This window comes from Jaculus jaculus, chromosome 6 (genome assembly GCF_020740685.1).
Source record: "Jaculus jaculus isolate mJacJac1 chromosome 6, mJacJac1.mat.Y.cur, whole genome shotgun sequence".
NCBI lineage: Eukaryota > Metazoa > Chordata > Mammalia > Rodentia > Dipodidae > Jaculus > Jaculus jaculus.
The window spans coordinates 149,449,481-149,466,293 of NC_059107.1; the positions used below are offsets into that span (position 1 = coordinate 149,449,481).

At 39.7% G+C, this 16,813-nt stretch overlaps 1 protein-coding gene across 2 annotated transcripts in view; it reads right to left on the reverse strand.

Annotated features, from left to right (window-relative positions):
- Positions 1-1,685: 1,685 nt before the first annotated feature.
- Cry1 (cryptochrome circadian regulator 1) overlaps positions 1,686-16,813 on the reverse strand; it is a 63,886-nt gene continuing 48,758 nt past the window's right edge. For both annotated transcript variants that reach the window (XM_045153346.1, XM_045153347.1), the window contains 10 exons: positions 15,853-16,037; positions 15,019-15,107; positions 13,565-13,705; positions 13,022-13,333; positions 10,968-11,119; positions 10,554-10,756; positions 10,355-10,450; positions 3,322-3,393; positions 3,143-3,250; positions 1,686-2,318 (listed from right to left, as the gene is read on the reverse strand). In XM_045153346.1, coding sequence (XP_045009281.1) covers positions 3,147-3,250; positions 3,322-3,393; positions 10,355-10,450; positions 10,554-10,756; positions 10,968-11,119; positions 13,022-13,333; positions 13,565-13,705; positions 15,019-15,107; positions 15,853-16,037 — 1,354 coding nt within the window. In that variant the 3' untranslated portion in view covers positions 1,686-2,318; positions 3,143-3,146. The remainder of the gene's footprint in view (positions 2,319-3,142; positions 3,251-3,321; positions 3,394-10,354; positions 10,451-10,553; positions 10,757-10,967; positions 11,120-13,021; positions 13,334-13,564; positions 13,706-15,018; positions 15,108-15,852; positions 16,038-16,813) is intronic.

A 16,813-nucleotide genomic window follows, 5' to 3' on the forward strand; every position in this document is an offset into this window, starting at 1 on the left:
TATTTATTTATTTGACGAATGAGTAAAGGGCCTAAAATATATCAGCCACTGGTAGGATTTCATCAGCCAGTCCTCCCAGTTAGGGGAGAACACTGTGTTCAAAGTACAAATGCTTCACTGGGGAACATGGATTGATGCTTCCCTTGTCCTTTCAGTGATTCATTTTGGCCACAATGCCCACCAATCTGAAAAAGCTTTCCACAGCAGCTCTTAAAAGAGAACACAGTTACTCTCCACCCCTCCACCGTATGACACAGACAAGCTGCAATCAGTGGTGTCCTTTTGCTAAGATGCACACTCACTCAAGTGAACTCCAGTCTTCGTGTGAGTCCCCATAAACCATCAGGTCCACAGAATGGGGTTTGATGAAAAACAACTAAATACTTCTACTTTTTACTAGTGAAGAGAGAGATAAAACCTAGGCCTTTTTTTTCTTCTTTTTCTCCTTGGTGAAATGTATTGGCATTGTTAATTCACTAACAAGTATGGTTTTTTTTTTTAAATTTTTATTTATTTATTTGAGAGTGACAGACACAGAGAGAAAGACAGATAGAGGGAGAGAGAGAATGGGCACGCCAGGGCTTCCAGCCTCTGCAAACGAACTCCAGACGCGTGCGCCCCCTTGTGCATCTGGCTAACGTGGGACCTGGGGAACCGAGCCTCGAACCGGGGCCCTTAGGCTTCACAGGCAAGCGCTTAACTGCTAAGCCATCTCTCCAGCCCAAGTATGGGTTTTTAAAATATTTTATTTCTTTGAGAGAGAGAATGGGCACTCCATGGCCTCCAGCCCCTGCAAACAAACTCCAGACGCATGTGCCTCCTGCTCACACCTCCTCCTGCAACTGGCTTACATGAGTACTAGGGAATCAAACCTGGGTCCTGAGGCTTTGCATGGAACTGCCTTAACCAATAAGCCATCTCTCCAGCCCCAGTACATTTTTAAAATGCATATTATCTAAAATATGTTACTGCACTTTGACTCAAATTTATCTTCAGTTAACTCTAAATAGAATTATGCTGGTTCTTTTTTTTTTTTCCCAATGCTAGGACTGAACCCAGGGCCTAGCACATGCTAAACAACTGCTTTACCACTAAGTGACACCCCTAGCTATGCTGAATATTTGTTACTAATAAAGACAGAAAGATTAAAACTCGCTGGCTACAATACACTTTGGTAAGAAAGAACTTGCCCTAGAACACAGAAAAGAGAGATTAGCAGTTAATATTTGGAGCTAACTAGAGTGGTGACATCCAGCTTTGATCACTTGTGCATTATACAATCCGAGGAGCCCTGCATATGCACTTTACATGGAAATGGACACTGAAGCAGATCCTATTCTTATTACCACTTATAAATGAGAAGATGGAGACAGAAGAAGTTCAGGACTTGTCAAAGATCTCAAAGCTGGCAACTGGCAGAAATCAGGCATTTGACTCCAGAACCCACATGCTTTGCTGTTGTCACACACAGCCTGATATATACTGATAAAATCCATTATTAATCTTTATTTGCAGATAACTTTGAAAAACACTGTTTTGATAAATGTGTAGTACTTGTTCCTCCACTCAAAATGGAGACATGGCTGTATAGTCTGCCTCTGTAATTTCTAATCGTACCTCACAGAGCGATTGTCTGTCCCTTGCCAAAAACAAATATAAAGAGAAAATTGACCACCAAGTACACATTTCCATATTTTCATATACTTTAATAACAAAGTCACTTTAGTTTTAAATGAACGACAAGAAAAGGGAGGCAAAGAGAACTTAACACATGATCCACAAGCTTAGGTTAAAACAGGCGTACATGAAACTTTAAACATACATAGTACACGTTAACAGAGGCTACACTTAACTGTGACTACACACATTTTCTAAAGCATTGTTATCAAAGAGTGCAAAATTAGGTCAAACAATGATGTCAAGAAAATTTTGTCCTAAAATTTTAACAAAGTCTTTTTAGAAAGTCTAAAAACCTCCTATTTTCCTGCACTGACTCTCAAAACTTTGAGTTTTATATCAGAGTATCAGTTTGTAACTTTAACCATACATGAAAATTTATCAAAAATATACTGAAGGGTCTATACTAAACATGACTGTATTTACATTAAGCAAATTCTTTAACCAAGTTCTTTATATACAAATTACCACTTGTCCCACATTGAATTCATAAAAAGTTAAAAACCACAGAAATGTTATTAGAAATAACACAGTCAAAATGTAACTGCTTTTCATCAATGAAGAACATCTTAAAATAATTTAAATGAAAAGTATTTCATTTCCCACCAATTTCAGCTGCAACAGTTCGTCCTGATTGTTTTCTGTGATTTAAGGAGAGAAAAAAAAAAACTGAGTAATTAAATGATATAAAAAGCTGATCAGCATTTACTGACCTTAACTTCAAGAAACTTAGAATTGGGTTCATATAAAGAGTAAGTGATATAAACCATTTAAAATAATCAAAGAAACAAAAAGAAAAACCTTTAAACACTTGCAAAATCACCACATAATTACTTTTCGTATTAATTATGTAATAAAAGAGTATTGTAAATTCAATTCAAGTGGATGTAGGCATGGCTTATGATGCTTCTAAAAGAGGGCCAGCATTCAAAACAAAACACTCTGTAGCTTAGCTTTGAGAGGCAGCACAAGAGAGAAAATAAATGTCTGACCAAGTGTAGTGTATGTGCTTGCAGTCCTAATATTTTGGAGGCTGGAGGAGGAGGAGGTTAGGCTGGGCTATATGATGGGACTTGACCTACTCCTTCAATTTACAAATATTTAAAGCTTTGGAACAGAGTTAATAAAGGGACTATATTAATGATACTAAAATAAAGAGGCTACTTAATTGCTTTAGACCCATACAGTGAGAAAATGAAAATGTCGTTTTCAAAGAAAAAAAAACTTTACCTCAAAACTGTTAAGTTTTCAAATGTAAAGATAATGGATCAATCTGAGTGCAGTATTTTTTTCAGTCCAGGTGCATCTCTCTTATCCAATAATTAGTGGAATTTGTAATAGCTGCTTTAGAATTATGTCTCCAGATTCTCTGGTTTGAAAATAGAGACCGGCTCCATCTTGGAGATTTCACCTTAGTTTAGGTTAATATCGTATGGAAGCAAGCAAGAAAGCTCTAAATATTCACCACATCAGTTAGTGCTCTGTCTCTGGACTTTCGGCCCAACGCTCTGCGAGTCTTCTTCCTGACTGGGGCGCTTCCCACTGCTGAGACCCGCGGCCAGGGCACTTCTTCCTACAGTTAAACGTGCACATTTAGGATAGGAAAGATGCGCGGTACAGCGCATGCGAATACTTCTTTCTTACCTTGCTTTAGCGGGTGTGTTTGCTGACTGTCTCCATGAGCATAATGTAAAATGCCACTCCCTTGAGAGCAACCTATATTTAAAACATAGCAAAAGGACTTTAAATGTAAGATGTGTGTATTACAACCACAAAGGCACATTTCTAGTATTTGTATTTAGGTTCACGTATGTGTTCTCGATTCTTTCTCTGAGCTGAAAATCATGTGCCCCAACCAGGAAAACTTAAATTCAGGTTGACAGTTGAAAGGTAAAACCACTGATTACCTAACCAACACGGCTTTACCAGATGACAACTGTGATGTAACCTGGAAGAAAAAGCCTGGGGCAGCAGTGAGACTGATACCCTTCCTCTACTCTGACCCTAGCCCTCCACAATCTGCCTTCACTGCCCCTCCTCAGTGTATTTCACTGCAGATAAGTCAGGATCTGTCAGCTGAGAGTCAAACAATTCAAGTCACATAGCAAGGAGAAGGCTCAGCCCACAGGTAGTTACCAAAGCAATTATGTCAATTCTTTTAGAAAGAAAAATCACTACAAGGGAATGGCTTGGCTATGACAGAAAACATTTTTGTCACTGTGGCGAATTATGAAAAACATAATCAAGCCATGTGTGACACACACACACACACACACACACCTGTGACTCCTGCATTTGGAAAATGGTGCCAGCAGGATCAGGAGTTCAAGGCCAGTCTGGCTACATATTGAGTCCAAGGCCTGTTGAAGCTTTATGAGACTATGTTGCAAAAATAAAATAAAGAATAGGGACTGGAGAGATGGCGCAGCAGGTAAAGCACTTGCCTGCCATGCCTAAGGACCCTGGTTCAATTTCCCAGCACCCTCATAAAGCCAGATGCACAAGCTGGCACGTGTGTCTGGAGTTTGTTTGCAGTGGCTCGAGGCCCTGGCATGCCATTCTTTCCCTCCCTCCTCTCTCTGTCAAGTAAATGTTTTGTTTTTGTTTTTGTTTTTTAAAGTAAGACATAATGACACACAGCATAGAGGACAAGGGAAGGGGGAGAGGAGAAAGAATATGCATAGAACCATTCTGGCCCAAGGATACATGACACTTATTTTAGCTGGGTCCGAGGAGGTACAGCTAGGAGGATTACTACAAGTTTGAGGGGTGATCTACATAGGAAGTTCCAGGCCAGCCAGGGCCACATAGTGAAATCCTAGCTCAAAGAGAAATAAATATATATATAAATATATAGATGAAAAGTAAAAGGACTATACTTATTTTTTAAGTGCTCAAGTTTCTTTGGATTAAAAATTGCAGCTTTTCATGTACTCAAAAATTAGAAAATTGCGATGGAGACTCCATCACTGAAAAGAGGTATCTATGTTATAAATTCATAAAGTAGCACTCATTCTGATACTCTAATTCATATCTTCATAAAATTTCAATACTATCATTCACAGCACTGTCATTTCAGTTACACTGAAACCATCAAGCGTTTAGACTTCTAGTGGTAACGTCCTCTAACAGTGACACTTGTCACCATGAAGGACTGTTTAATACTATTTAAAACTTCAGACACTGTGTAAATGAACTTAATAACACTGAACTATATGTACACTAAAAAGTGTTAAAATATCCAGGTGTGGTGGCGCACGCCTTTAATCCCAACACTTGGGAGGCAGACGTAGGAGGACTGCCATGAGTTCGAGGCTACCCTGAGAATACACAATGAATTCCAGGTCAGCTTGGGCTAGAGCATGACCCTACCTCAAAAAAAAAAAAAAAAAGTTGAGATGCTGTTCCATTTTATGCATATTTCACTACAATAAAAGAAATATATTTCTTTCTTTTTTGAGATAAGGTATGATTGCAGCCCAAGCTTTTTACGAGACAGGATACAAGTGCTAAGAAAGTGACCTTGAAGCTCTGCCTCTGCTTCCACAGTGAAAGATTACAGTGTGTACTACCTCGCTGGCTAACAAATGCATTTTTAGTTACTGCATTTAAGAGGACTAGTCAAGACAACGTCATCTGCCCAGAAACAACAAAAACCAACTGTTTGTGAAAAATTATGATTATACTAGCTAATAATTTTCCAGATACCTAGTTTATTCCCCCAAATTTCATACAAAAGGACACTCAAATGGTTTGTAAGTACACAAGAATTTTCTAGGGCTGAGATGTGAACACAAGAGTCTAAAGCAAGCCCAACATCCTCGCAGGCTGACTTTTAGTCTATTAGAATGATGGTAGGTTAGGGACGGCCGATTAGACTTCACCCTGCCCCATCCGCACGGAGTGCCTGCTGCCTGCTGATGCCAGCGGCCAGTTATGGACAGCCAAGGGGGCCTGTTTTGATGAGAACTGGCAGAGCAGCGAAGACTTCTCATATTGCACACCCCTCACTACCTTCGTGCCATCAGCACGGAAAACATTAGGAGCTCTTAGGTATACTTCACATATCATAAAAATTCATGTTAAGTATATGTCAGTTTTGAAAGTGAACTTAGAGTTGTGTCACCATCACCACAATCCAGATCCGGTTTTAGAATTTTCTCTCATCCTCAAAGATCTTCATGTGCATTTATATCCATCCTCATTCTTACGCCCAAGGTAAGCTGCGACTCTGCTCTTTCTCTGTGTCTAAAGGTTTGCTGCTTCCACAAGGTTCACAGAGGTGGAATCACCCAGTCTGTGGTTTTCTTTCATGTGTGGGTCAAATTAACAGTGTTTCTTTCCCATGGGTATCAGCACTTTTTTATTTCATGAAGTATGGACACATACTTTATGATGATTATTGAATAGAACTGTTATAAACAATCAATCTCCCTGTCGTCATGTAAAGTGTGTTGTTTGGGATGGCTAATTAGGACTGGAATTTCTGGGTTGAATAGTAAATTTCTGCCTTGTTTTTTTTTTTTTCCAGAAACTGCCACCTGTTTTTCCAAAGTGGCTGTGCCACTTTCCACTCTGCCTCTCAGCAAAGCTTCGGGTTTTGTTTTTCTGCTGTTGTTTATTTTTACAATCTCTTTCATGGTGTGCAGTGTTCTGTTTTTATTTTGGCCATTCTAGTGGGTACCTAGAGTGACCACCTCACTGTGGTTTGCCTCCTTCTCTCCAATTTGTAGCACTAAAATTTCTGTGTCCCAGAAAACTCATCAACTCCAGACAATCAGTAACAGATGGTCATCCTAGGTGGGTGTAAGCACTATCCCACATTTTCAATTTGTATTTCCCTAATGACTAGAAAATACTGATGGACTTTAACAGAAAAATTATACCAAAAATGAAAAGAAAACTAAAACATTGCTATTAGGTCTGTTTCATTATATAAAAGTACTTTGGGGCATCTACATATAGCTTATTCCTTTCTTAAGCACAAAGAAGTACAAAAGTGAAAACAATGCTATTTTTATTGCACAGATGAATCCCATAGTCATTTAAAACTCTAAACAAGGGGCTACACTTACCTGTAAGCCAAGAACATGCCTTTAATCCCAGTACTTGGGAGTTAGAAGGATCACTGTGAGTTCAAGGCTAGTCTGAGACTACATAGTCAATTCCGTGTCAGCTTGAGCTAGAGCAAGACCCTACCTCAAAAAACTAAAAACCAAAACAAAACAGAGCAACAACAAAACAAAGAAACAAGGGGCTACCTGTGCAGCTCAATGGTAGAACGCTTGCCTAACAAGCATCAGGCCCTGGGTTTAATGTGCAGCACTGAAAATAAAACACAACACAACTAAAAAAGTCATAGAGAATCTGGGCCTCTGATGTGCCTTGTAAGTCACTGTAAATTAACAGTCTACAAACAGGATGAGTGTGGGGCATAAAGGAATATGCTGTAAGCACAGAAGTCTGCTAAAATGCAGTAGAAATCTGACAGGAGAAATGCTTAATAGTTCTAAAATGTTCTGTCCTCCATTTAACTACACAAATGCTATTTATCCTGCTACCTTCCAAGGAAAATTCTCTAGTTCTGTTGCTCTATGATCACCCCTTTCTCCTGCTGCAAGGAGAGGCAGTGTTACAACTCATGACACTTTCACGTTTTTGTTTCCCCCATATACCCTCGTTTCGACTGTGTGCTCTACATAGGGTGTATGTCTTCTATGTCTTTTGAAAGCTTCATAGAACCTAGCTCCAAAGTGTGTTACAGGAAATACATTACTAAAGTGATTTCAAGATTTATTAATTCTTCTATAGCATCAAAAAACTACCTTATGTCTACAAGTTTGTGATGCAGATGAATCTCAATTTAACTTGCTAGCATGAATAGTTTTTGAAGATAACTCCACATGAAGATTTGGGTTGGAATGGACTAAGAAGCAGTGTGTGTCTTCGCTGTCCATCGGCCAGGCACCTACAGCCTGCTGGTAGCCAGCCCTCCAATCCCTCCCTGCCTCTTATCTACCTCAGGCTCGTGTGTGGGCTGACAAGGCAGATTGTGAACAAGGGATCTGAAGAATTTCTGAATGATATGTTGTTGAGATTTCCTTCCAACTGTAGAAGAAAGAATGTGTGTGTATTTTGTTTTGTTTTTTTTTCGAAGGCAGGTTCTCACTCAAGCCCACGTTGTCCTGGAATTCACTATGTAGTCTCAGAGTGCCCTCGAACTCACAGTGATCCACCTACTTCTGCCTCTGGAGTGCTGGGATTAAAGGCATGCACCACCACGGCCCGGCTATGGTTTATTTTTTAAAAAGGTTTTATTCCTATGCTGGGGATATAGCTCATTACACAGAGTGCTTGCATAGCATACACAAGACCCAGGGTTAAATTCCTATTACCAAGACAAAAAAAGCGAAAGAGAAGAAAAACTTTTATTCTTAGTATTAGCTGAGAATATGTACCTTTTAAAAATATTTTTATTATATTTATTTGTAAGGGGAGAGAGAGAGAAAATGAAGAGAGAAGAAGAGAAGAGAAGAGAGGAGAGAAGAGGAGAGGAGAAGAGAGGAGAGGAGAGGAGAGGAGAGGAGAGGAGAGGAGAGGAGAGGAGGGGAGGGGAGGGGAGGGGAGGGGAGGGGAGGGGAGGGGAGGGGAGGGGAGGGGAGGGGAGAGGAGAGGGGAGGAAAGGAGAGGGGAGGAGACAAGAATGGATATGCCAGGACCTCTGGACCTCTGAACCTCTGCAAATGAATTCCAGACACATGCACCACCTTGTGCATATGGATTTACGTGGGTACTAGGGAATCAAACTAGGGTTATTAGGCTTTGCAAGCAAATGCTTAGCCACTAAACAATCTCTCCAGCCCCAAATATGTGCCTTTTTGAAAGAAAAACATCTATTAAATGCTCACTTGTTTTTAATCAAGTTAATCAAGAAAATTGATGCAATAATTCTGATTTCTAATATATGCTATTTTAAATTTACATGGTAACAAAGTACTATGATAGACCAAACTTTGTAAGATGAATTCAGGTGCAAAAGGACCAGAGGCCCTGTGCATAGATAAGCTGGCTTCTGGTTATACTCACAGAACTACTAACCTTTCATTCTAATTTCGTTTTTGCTTTTGCATGTGCACACATGTGCACATATGTGTGTGTGTGTGGCATGTACACATGTATGAGCCCTTGCAGGGCCCCATACTCTCGCCTGCAGTTGAGGGTTGCTCTCCTGCTAGTGAATGGAATAGAACACTGGGTTTTCTATCCATTGTTCTTCTACCTGGTCTTGTTTTGAGCCAGTCTCCTTTTACTAGTTCCTGAACTTTAAGGAGCTCAAGATTCTTGGATCTCTGTCCCTTGCAGAACTAGAGTTACACATGGCATGTCCAGCTCTCTTACATGGGATCTAAAACATTGTACGTGCTGTCTCAGGCCCCTCAGGTTTTCATGCTTGCACCGGGAGTGGATTTAACCACTGAGCCAACTCTCTAGCCCATCGTGACCTTTCAAATTCCCTTTTAGCTGATGTGCAATCTAGTGAGAGTAAGAAATAATAAACATTCTGAAAAGATCTGAGTTTCATTTATACCTAAAATTGATCTCCTGGCTGGAGAATAGAGCTTAAGTGGTAAAGCACTTGCATGAGTTTGATCCCCAACATGATCAGGGAAAAAAAAAAATCTTATTCAGTTTACAAGACAAATTTGAACTTGACCCAGTACCACTACAGGAAATTATGTTTACCATTTTTGTTTTTTAAAATACTTTATTTGAGAGAAATAGGGAGAGAGAGAGAGAGAGAGAGAAAATGGGCCCACCAGGGCCTCAGGCCACTACAAACTTCAGATACATGCACCATCTTGTGCATCTGGCTTACATGGGTACTGGGAAGTCAAACTGGGTCATTAGGCTTCGCAGACAAGCACCTTAAACACTAAGTGAACTCTCCAGCCCCCATTTTTCAAGGTAGGGTCTTGATTTTGCAAAGGCTGACCTAGAACTCACAATGTAGTCTCAGGGTGGCCTTGAACTCATCACAATCCTCCTACCTCTGCCTCCCAAAAATTCTGGGATTATGGGCTGAAGAGACGGCTTAGTGGTTAAGGTCCCTGACTGCAAAGCCTAAGGACTCATGTTTGCCTCTCCAGATCCCATGTAAGTCAGACACACAAGGTAATACAAGCAAGCTAGGTCATAGATGCGCATAAGGTTGCACATGCATCTGGAGTGGCTGGAGGCCCTGGCATGCCAATTTTCTCTCTCATAAAAAAAAAAATTACAAAAAAAGTGCTGGGATTAAAGGCATGTGCCACCAAACCTGGCTGATGTTTACCATCTTTAAAATGTTACTAACAGAGCTAGAGATGGTGGCTCCTGCCTTAACCCCAGCACTCGGGAGGCTGAGGTAGGAGAACTCCTGTGAGTTTTGAGGCCATCCTGAGCTACAGAGTGAGTTCCACTGGGTAGAATGAGACTCTGCCTCAAAAAAACAACAAAAAACAAAATGTTAACAAAGGAGTGATGGGATGTGTCTTTCCCTCATGTACGTGTATGCACAAAGAACTTAGGATAATTTGAGATTGACTTAAAGAAAGCTTACTGCAATAATGTTCAGTAACCAATGCATCTGGTTATTCACCTCTTCATGTTAGCAAGTACAGAGACTCTTTTCACTTACTTCCACCACTGCTACAGCCTGGGACATTTTCTCCAGAAGTAAACCCCATGAGGCCTCCATTGCCATTAGGATTGGAAGGCACTGATGCAAGAAGACCTAAAGGGGAAGGTTTCCTCATTAAATTCCCATCAACATGAAACTCATAGACAGATCCGTAAGCAGCTGACAAAAGGACAGCCCGAGGCAGTTACTGACATACCTAGCCCTCTGTATCGGGAGAGCTGCTGGTAGATCTGCTTCATCCTTTCAATATTCAAACGGCTTGCCTCGGCATGGTTCACCATTGGCTTGGGATAGTTAACTCCTATCAAACACTTAGCTACCTTCTGGATGCCTTCTGGTGCATTCCAGGGATCATAGATATATTTTGCAGGAAAGCCTCTTAGGACAGGCAAATAACGCCTTTTGGGAAAAAGAAGAAAAAAATTAAAATGTACTGTAAGAAAGCTATAACAAACTATGAGCTATGAATGACAAAAATCAAAACAGTACCAAAAACCAGTATCAAATGTGCTGCCCACCATGAAGAAGAACAGTTTAAGTGTTGCTTAAGTATGAAAAGTTACTCCTGGATTAGCTCTTTCCAAGTGAGTGGGAATCGCCCTTGACTGACCTGATATAGTCTCCATTGGGATCTGTCCTCCTACCAAAACCGACAGGGCAATAGCAGTGAAAAAACTGCTGGAAAAAGGAACTACAAGACAGCCACATCCAACTTCCAGCATTTATGCTCCAGTCAGCATCAAGCAGCAGCTCTTCAAACACCTTCAGGAGAAAAAGTAACTGGTCAGTTTGCACACACAGCAGTTCAGAGTCACTGAGATCAAGAGCCAACTAAGACAAAGAAAATCTAGCACATAACTGTAAATTTAAACATCCCAAAGTTAGCTTTCTTGTGTGTTATGTTCTAGAATGAACAACTTCAGGAAAAGAAATACACTGGTCATATATCTGAAAGAATTTACTTCTATAATCTTGGAAATGCTAATGTGGGGAGAGCAAAAATTATCCAATCATTGATGTTTATTTGTTTATTTATGGTTTTTTGAGGTAGGGTCTCACCCTAGCACAGCCTGACCTGGAATTCACTATATACTCTTGGGATGGCCTCAAACTCATGGTGATCCTCCTACCTCTGCCTCCCAAGTGCTGGGACTAAAGGTGTGCACCACCATGTTCAGCTCAATCACTGACTTCTAAAAGACGTTAGGATATTAATAAATAGGAGAGTGGGTAAAACCACCTTAAGAAAATCACAAACAAAAACTTAGAATCTTGGTATACTGGCCTAGATAAAGGGACACACCCAACTATAATGTGCTTTCCAAATACATCAGCATTATATAGTTTAAATTTTAAATTCCCTGATACAAAAGAAAACAGAATTTTTTAAAAAAAATAAATTTGGGAACTAGGAAATGTAAGCTATTAAAAATAAATCAGCATCAGAAATGCTCCTTTATAGAAAAATGTTATGATATAGCTAGAAAGGTAAAACATACATGCAACTCCTGTTATGTATAAAGACAAGATGGTGTCACAGAATGCAGCAGGCTTATTTTATGTACTAAAGGTGTTACCAAATGGTGGCCAAGTAAAGTGAAATGATTGATATTTTAAAGTTTATGTTATGAATTCATTACTTTTTAAAAAATATATTTATTTATTTGAGAGACAGAGAAAGAAAAAACAATGAGGTAGGCAGAGACAAGTGAATATGGGCATACCAGGGCCTCCTGACACTGCATATGAACTCCAGATGTATACACCACTTTGTGCATCTGACTTTACATGGGTACTGAGGAATTGAACCCAGGTTGTTAGTTTTTTCAGGCAAGTGCCTTAACCACTAAGCAATCTCTCCAGCACCTGAGTTCATTATTATTTTTTAATTTTTCTTTTTGTTTTTTTGAGGTAGGATCCCGCTCTAGCCCAGGCTGACCTGGAATTCACTATGTAGTCTCAGGGTGGCCTTGAACTCACAGCAATCCTCCTACCTCTGCCTCCTGAGTGCTAGGATTAAAGGCGTGCACAACACGCCCGGCAAATTCATTATTTTTAAGAATTATTGGGAGAATACTTGTGACAGAAATGATCACCTGTAAATACATCTATCCAGTAAATTCAAAGTGTGAGTTTTTTGAGACCTGGCTTTGCTAGGCTGCCACTCCAACTGGCTTTTACTCCAGATCCTTCAGCATCAGAGCACTGGGATTACAGCATGTGCACTACCATGCCTGGCCCAGTGCTAAATACTTCTAGTTCTCTCAACAGAAGCTGCTTTGACTCCTGAAGTGACTTTAGGCTAATCAATCTAACCAGTTTATACCACACTGGCGTCTGATTTTATCAGTTTTAGAGAGTAAGAGCTCCCTAGAACTACCTGCACTCTAGGGTGTATCACTGAAAATCCAGAGAGTTAATGAATCTACAGAATACACAAGCTCTTGTCCTGGTGACTACTATTTTTGAGACAGGGTCTCATTCTGTAGCCCAGGCTGGCCTAAAACTATTGGCAATTCTCCTGTGTGAACCTGCTGAGCTATTGGGATTACAGGCAAATGCTACCATGTCCTGCTTCACAAAAGACAACTTCTAGATTTTTGTTTTTAATAAGGTGTGGATTTCTTCAAAATACTACCATGGTACATTAGTTAGAGCACTTACCTTCATTCCTTCTTCCCAACTAATCCATAAGTCACCTCTTGTCAGAAAGCAAGCAACTGCATGCCTAGCTAAATGGTGAATCCAGCCTTCCTGACGAAGCTGTGTCATGATGGCATCAATCCACGGAAAGCCTGTCCGGCCTTCTGCCCACTTGGCTAAGGCCTCGGGATTCTTATCCCAAGGGATCTGAACACAGATGGGGTTTCCTTCCATTTTATCAAAGCGGGGGTTATTTGTCGCTGCTGTATAGAAAAATTCACGCCATAGTAGTTGCCCATAAAGAGAAAGGGGTGGGGAACTGTTTTTCTTCACCTGCAATTGAAAAACAAAGAACTATTATCAGCAATTTTAAAAATAAGTATTTCAAGCACATCATTAATCACAGTACTCTGAAGCCCTTGGTAGGAGGATCACTGTGCCATCAAGGCCAGACTAAGACTATGTAGTGAACTCCAGGCTACCCTGGACTGGAGTGAGAACCTACCTCAAAATAAAGAAAAAAATACAGTATTTCAAAGGATATACTCTAATCTTAGATAATACCTTTTTGTAGAGATCTGTTAGTTTGAAATAAAACAGGCGACACGACAAACAACCAAATCGAAGATAAGGACTGAGTCCAGTGGGGCTTGCAAGCAGGGAATTTGCATTCATCCGAGGTCTTTCAAAATTTGCCACCCAAGCCTGAAACACAGAGGGTTACAATGACTACCTTGCCCATGCTCAAGTCTGAGGTTTTTAAAAAGTCATGGTTCTCGAGGAATGTCTTTCTGGAATTAACAATGGTGAGCATTCTTTGTTTTAGCCCTCCCTGTGCAGCACACACACATGTGAAATCACCTTCAAATGCCAGCATAAGGCTTAAAGCACCTTCACTCTCTGTGACACTGAGGTAGAGGTAAAGGACAATAGCCCCGCCCCCTTTTGTCCAGTTTCATTTCTGAGGGTTTCAAATACTCATCATCAACCAACCACAATTAGAAAATATTAAAAGGAAAATTCCAGAAATAAGTTAATTTGTAGGCTTTAAATAACTTTTATTATGATATGGGTTATTCTCTATTCTGTTATTAGTTATTGTTGCTAATGTCTTCATGTGCCTAAATTACACAGTAAACTTTTTATTAAAACTGATCTGAAAGTATCCTGCATGGTGGCACATGCCTTTAATCCCAGCACTCAGGAGGCTGAAGTAGGTAGATTGCTATGAGTCTGAGGACAGCCTGGGTGAGTTACAAGTCAGCCTGGGCTAGAGAAAGACACTACCTTGAAAACAAACAAACAAAAAAATCCCAATTGGCCAGAAAGTGCAAGAGTAAGGGCTACTAGGAAATAAAAAGGGTATGTGCAGGTGTGTGAAGACAAGGTTAGATGGACATGATCAAGGCCTGAAATATATATGTATGAGAATATTTGAGTGACTTCTATAAAAATAATAAACCTTTATCATGGGTATGTTTATAGAAGAAAGAAGGGTTTGGTATTATTTGGTATCAGAAATCCAATGCAGTCTTGGGACAGATTTCTTGAGGGTAAGACTGCAATAGGAAAAACCCTCATCTGGCTTGAAGCTAGGTCATTTAAATTATGAGCTTGATGTTAATTTTCAGACAATTAGGTTTATGCTATTTTAACTACTTCTGTTAACCCTCCTTTTTCAGTGGTGTATTTTTTGTTGTTGTTAAAAGAGAATGAGGACTGGAGTGATGGCTCAGTGGTTAAAGGTGCTTGCTTGCAAAGCCTGACAGCCTGGGTTTGATTCCCTAATACCCACATAAATCCAGATGAACAATATGGTGCCTGCATCTGGAGTCCGTCTACAGTGACAAGAGGGGCTGTTATACTCATATGCATTCTCTCTTCGATGAAATAAAAGAGAGTGAAATAGTCTCTACCCATATCACCCTGACTGTGCCTGATCTTGTCTAAAAGAATGTGAAATAATTGTTGAGGTGCCAGGAAACATGAGCAGGGCTGCACGGTCTCGATGATCATACTTTTCTTTCCAAATGTCTTTCCAAACGTGTGAGCGCTTCTGTTTCTCCTCCAGGCCACACAGCGGAGGACAAACCATCTGTATCAAACCCTACGTAGAAAAGAGAAAGAAAAAGAAATTATTATTCTGTAACTAAGACAATTTTATCTGATCATAGTAATTAAGGAAAGATAATTACTCTGTAGAAAAGAAACACAAGAGCAGAATAACAACCTGAAGTTCTACATAGGCCCTGACTTAGAGAGAATGTGATGTGGTTCCTATTCTTCAGGATGCATAACTTCACATGATAACCAGGTTATAAAGTTATACAAAACATAATGTACAGATTTTTTAGTTTATGAGTTTCTATTCTTATTGTTGCCTTTCTTTTTTTCTCCTAAACAGGAATAATATTCATGGTAAAATCAGAAGTGAAATTTTCTAAGTGGTTTATGATTAACTTGTTTTTATTATATTGTGTGCCCGTGTGTATGATACATATTTGTTCATATGTGCAAATGTGGACATGCACATGATACATGTGTAGATCAGAGGACAATTTCAAGTGCTGGTCCTCTTCCACCTTGTTTTTGAGGCAGTGTCTCTCCTACTGTTCAACACTGCATTTACCAGGATGGTTAGCCTGCCAGCTTCAGGCTTTTCCTGACTCCTCCTCCCTTTTTGCCATGACCATACTGGACTACAGATGCTTATGCTACACGTCCAGATTTACATGGTTCTCTGGATCCGAATTTGGGTCATCAGGCTTGCTCAGTAAGCACTTTACCCACTAAGCCATCTCCCCAGCCCCTATTAACACTTAAGCTTCATGTTTATTACATTTTATACACACCTAGCTCTTCCAGTGAAGGAACTCCGTATTTCTCATCATGGTCATCAGACAGAGGAGTTGTGCACTTTTCTATTATTTCTGAAGTAATTGTCTCTACTGGTATCTCTAATGGTTCCATTTTGCTGATGAGAGTCTGAAATCTCTTATAAGTTAAAGGAGGTTGTCCACCATTGAGTTCTATGATCCTTTTACAACAGTTAATAAAATACAGTTAGTAAAAAAAAATGACAAAACATTTTGGTTAACATACTGTTTAAAAAAAAAAAAAAAAGCTTAATATCAGAAAAATGTGTTTCTTAAGTCTTCCAGAATGTTAGCTTCCCATATTACTAGAAAATATATTCAAATGGTTAATGAGTCTAAAAATCATCCTATTTCTATTTCTGAGGTATAGGTGTCAAGAACTATGGTATACAGGGCTGGAGAGAGGGCTCAGCAGTTAAGTGGCACATGTGTCGGGAGTTCGTTTACGGTGGCAAGAGGCCCTGGTACACCCATTCTCGTTCTTAGTCTCTCCTCTCTCTACTTGAAAATAAATAAAACAGACTAATATTTTTTTAAAAAAAAAACATATATGGAATGCAAATACCAAAATCTTTAAGATAATGAATATTAAGGCCTTACAGGTGGATAAACTAGCCTATAGTCTGTAACAAAAAATACACATAGACATGTGAAAAACTAATTATGACTCAATTCAAGGAACCTCACAGGCATCAGTAAAAACTAAATCAGGCTGGCAATTATACCAAGGAATAACCAGTAAAATAAAAATTTGTTGAGTATATTTGAGACTTATAACATGATGTTAGAGGTAAGATACAGATAGTAAGACAGTTCATATTTGAAACAAATCAACACATCTCTAGTCTCAAGTGAACAGAGTAGTTGGCATCTACTTATTTAGCACAAATCTTTACTATGGTCTTCATGTTGCACCGTGTAGTTCTAGACTTGCTCA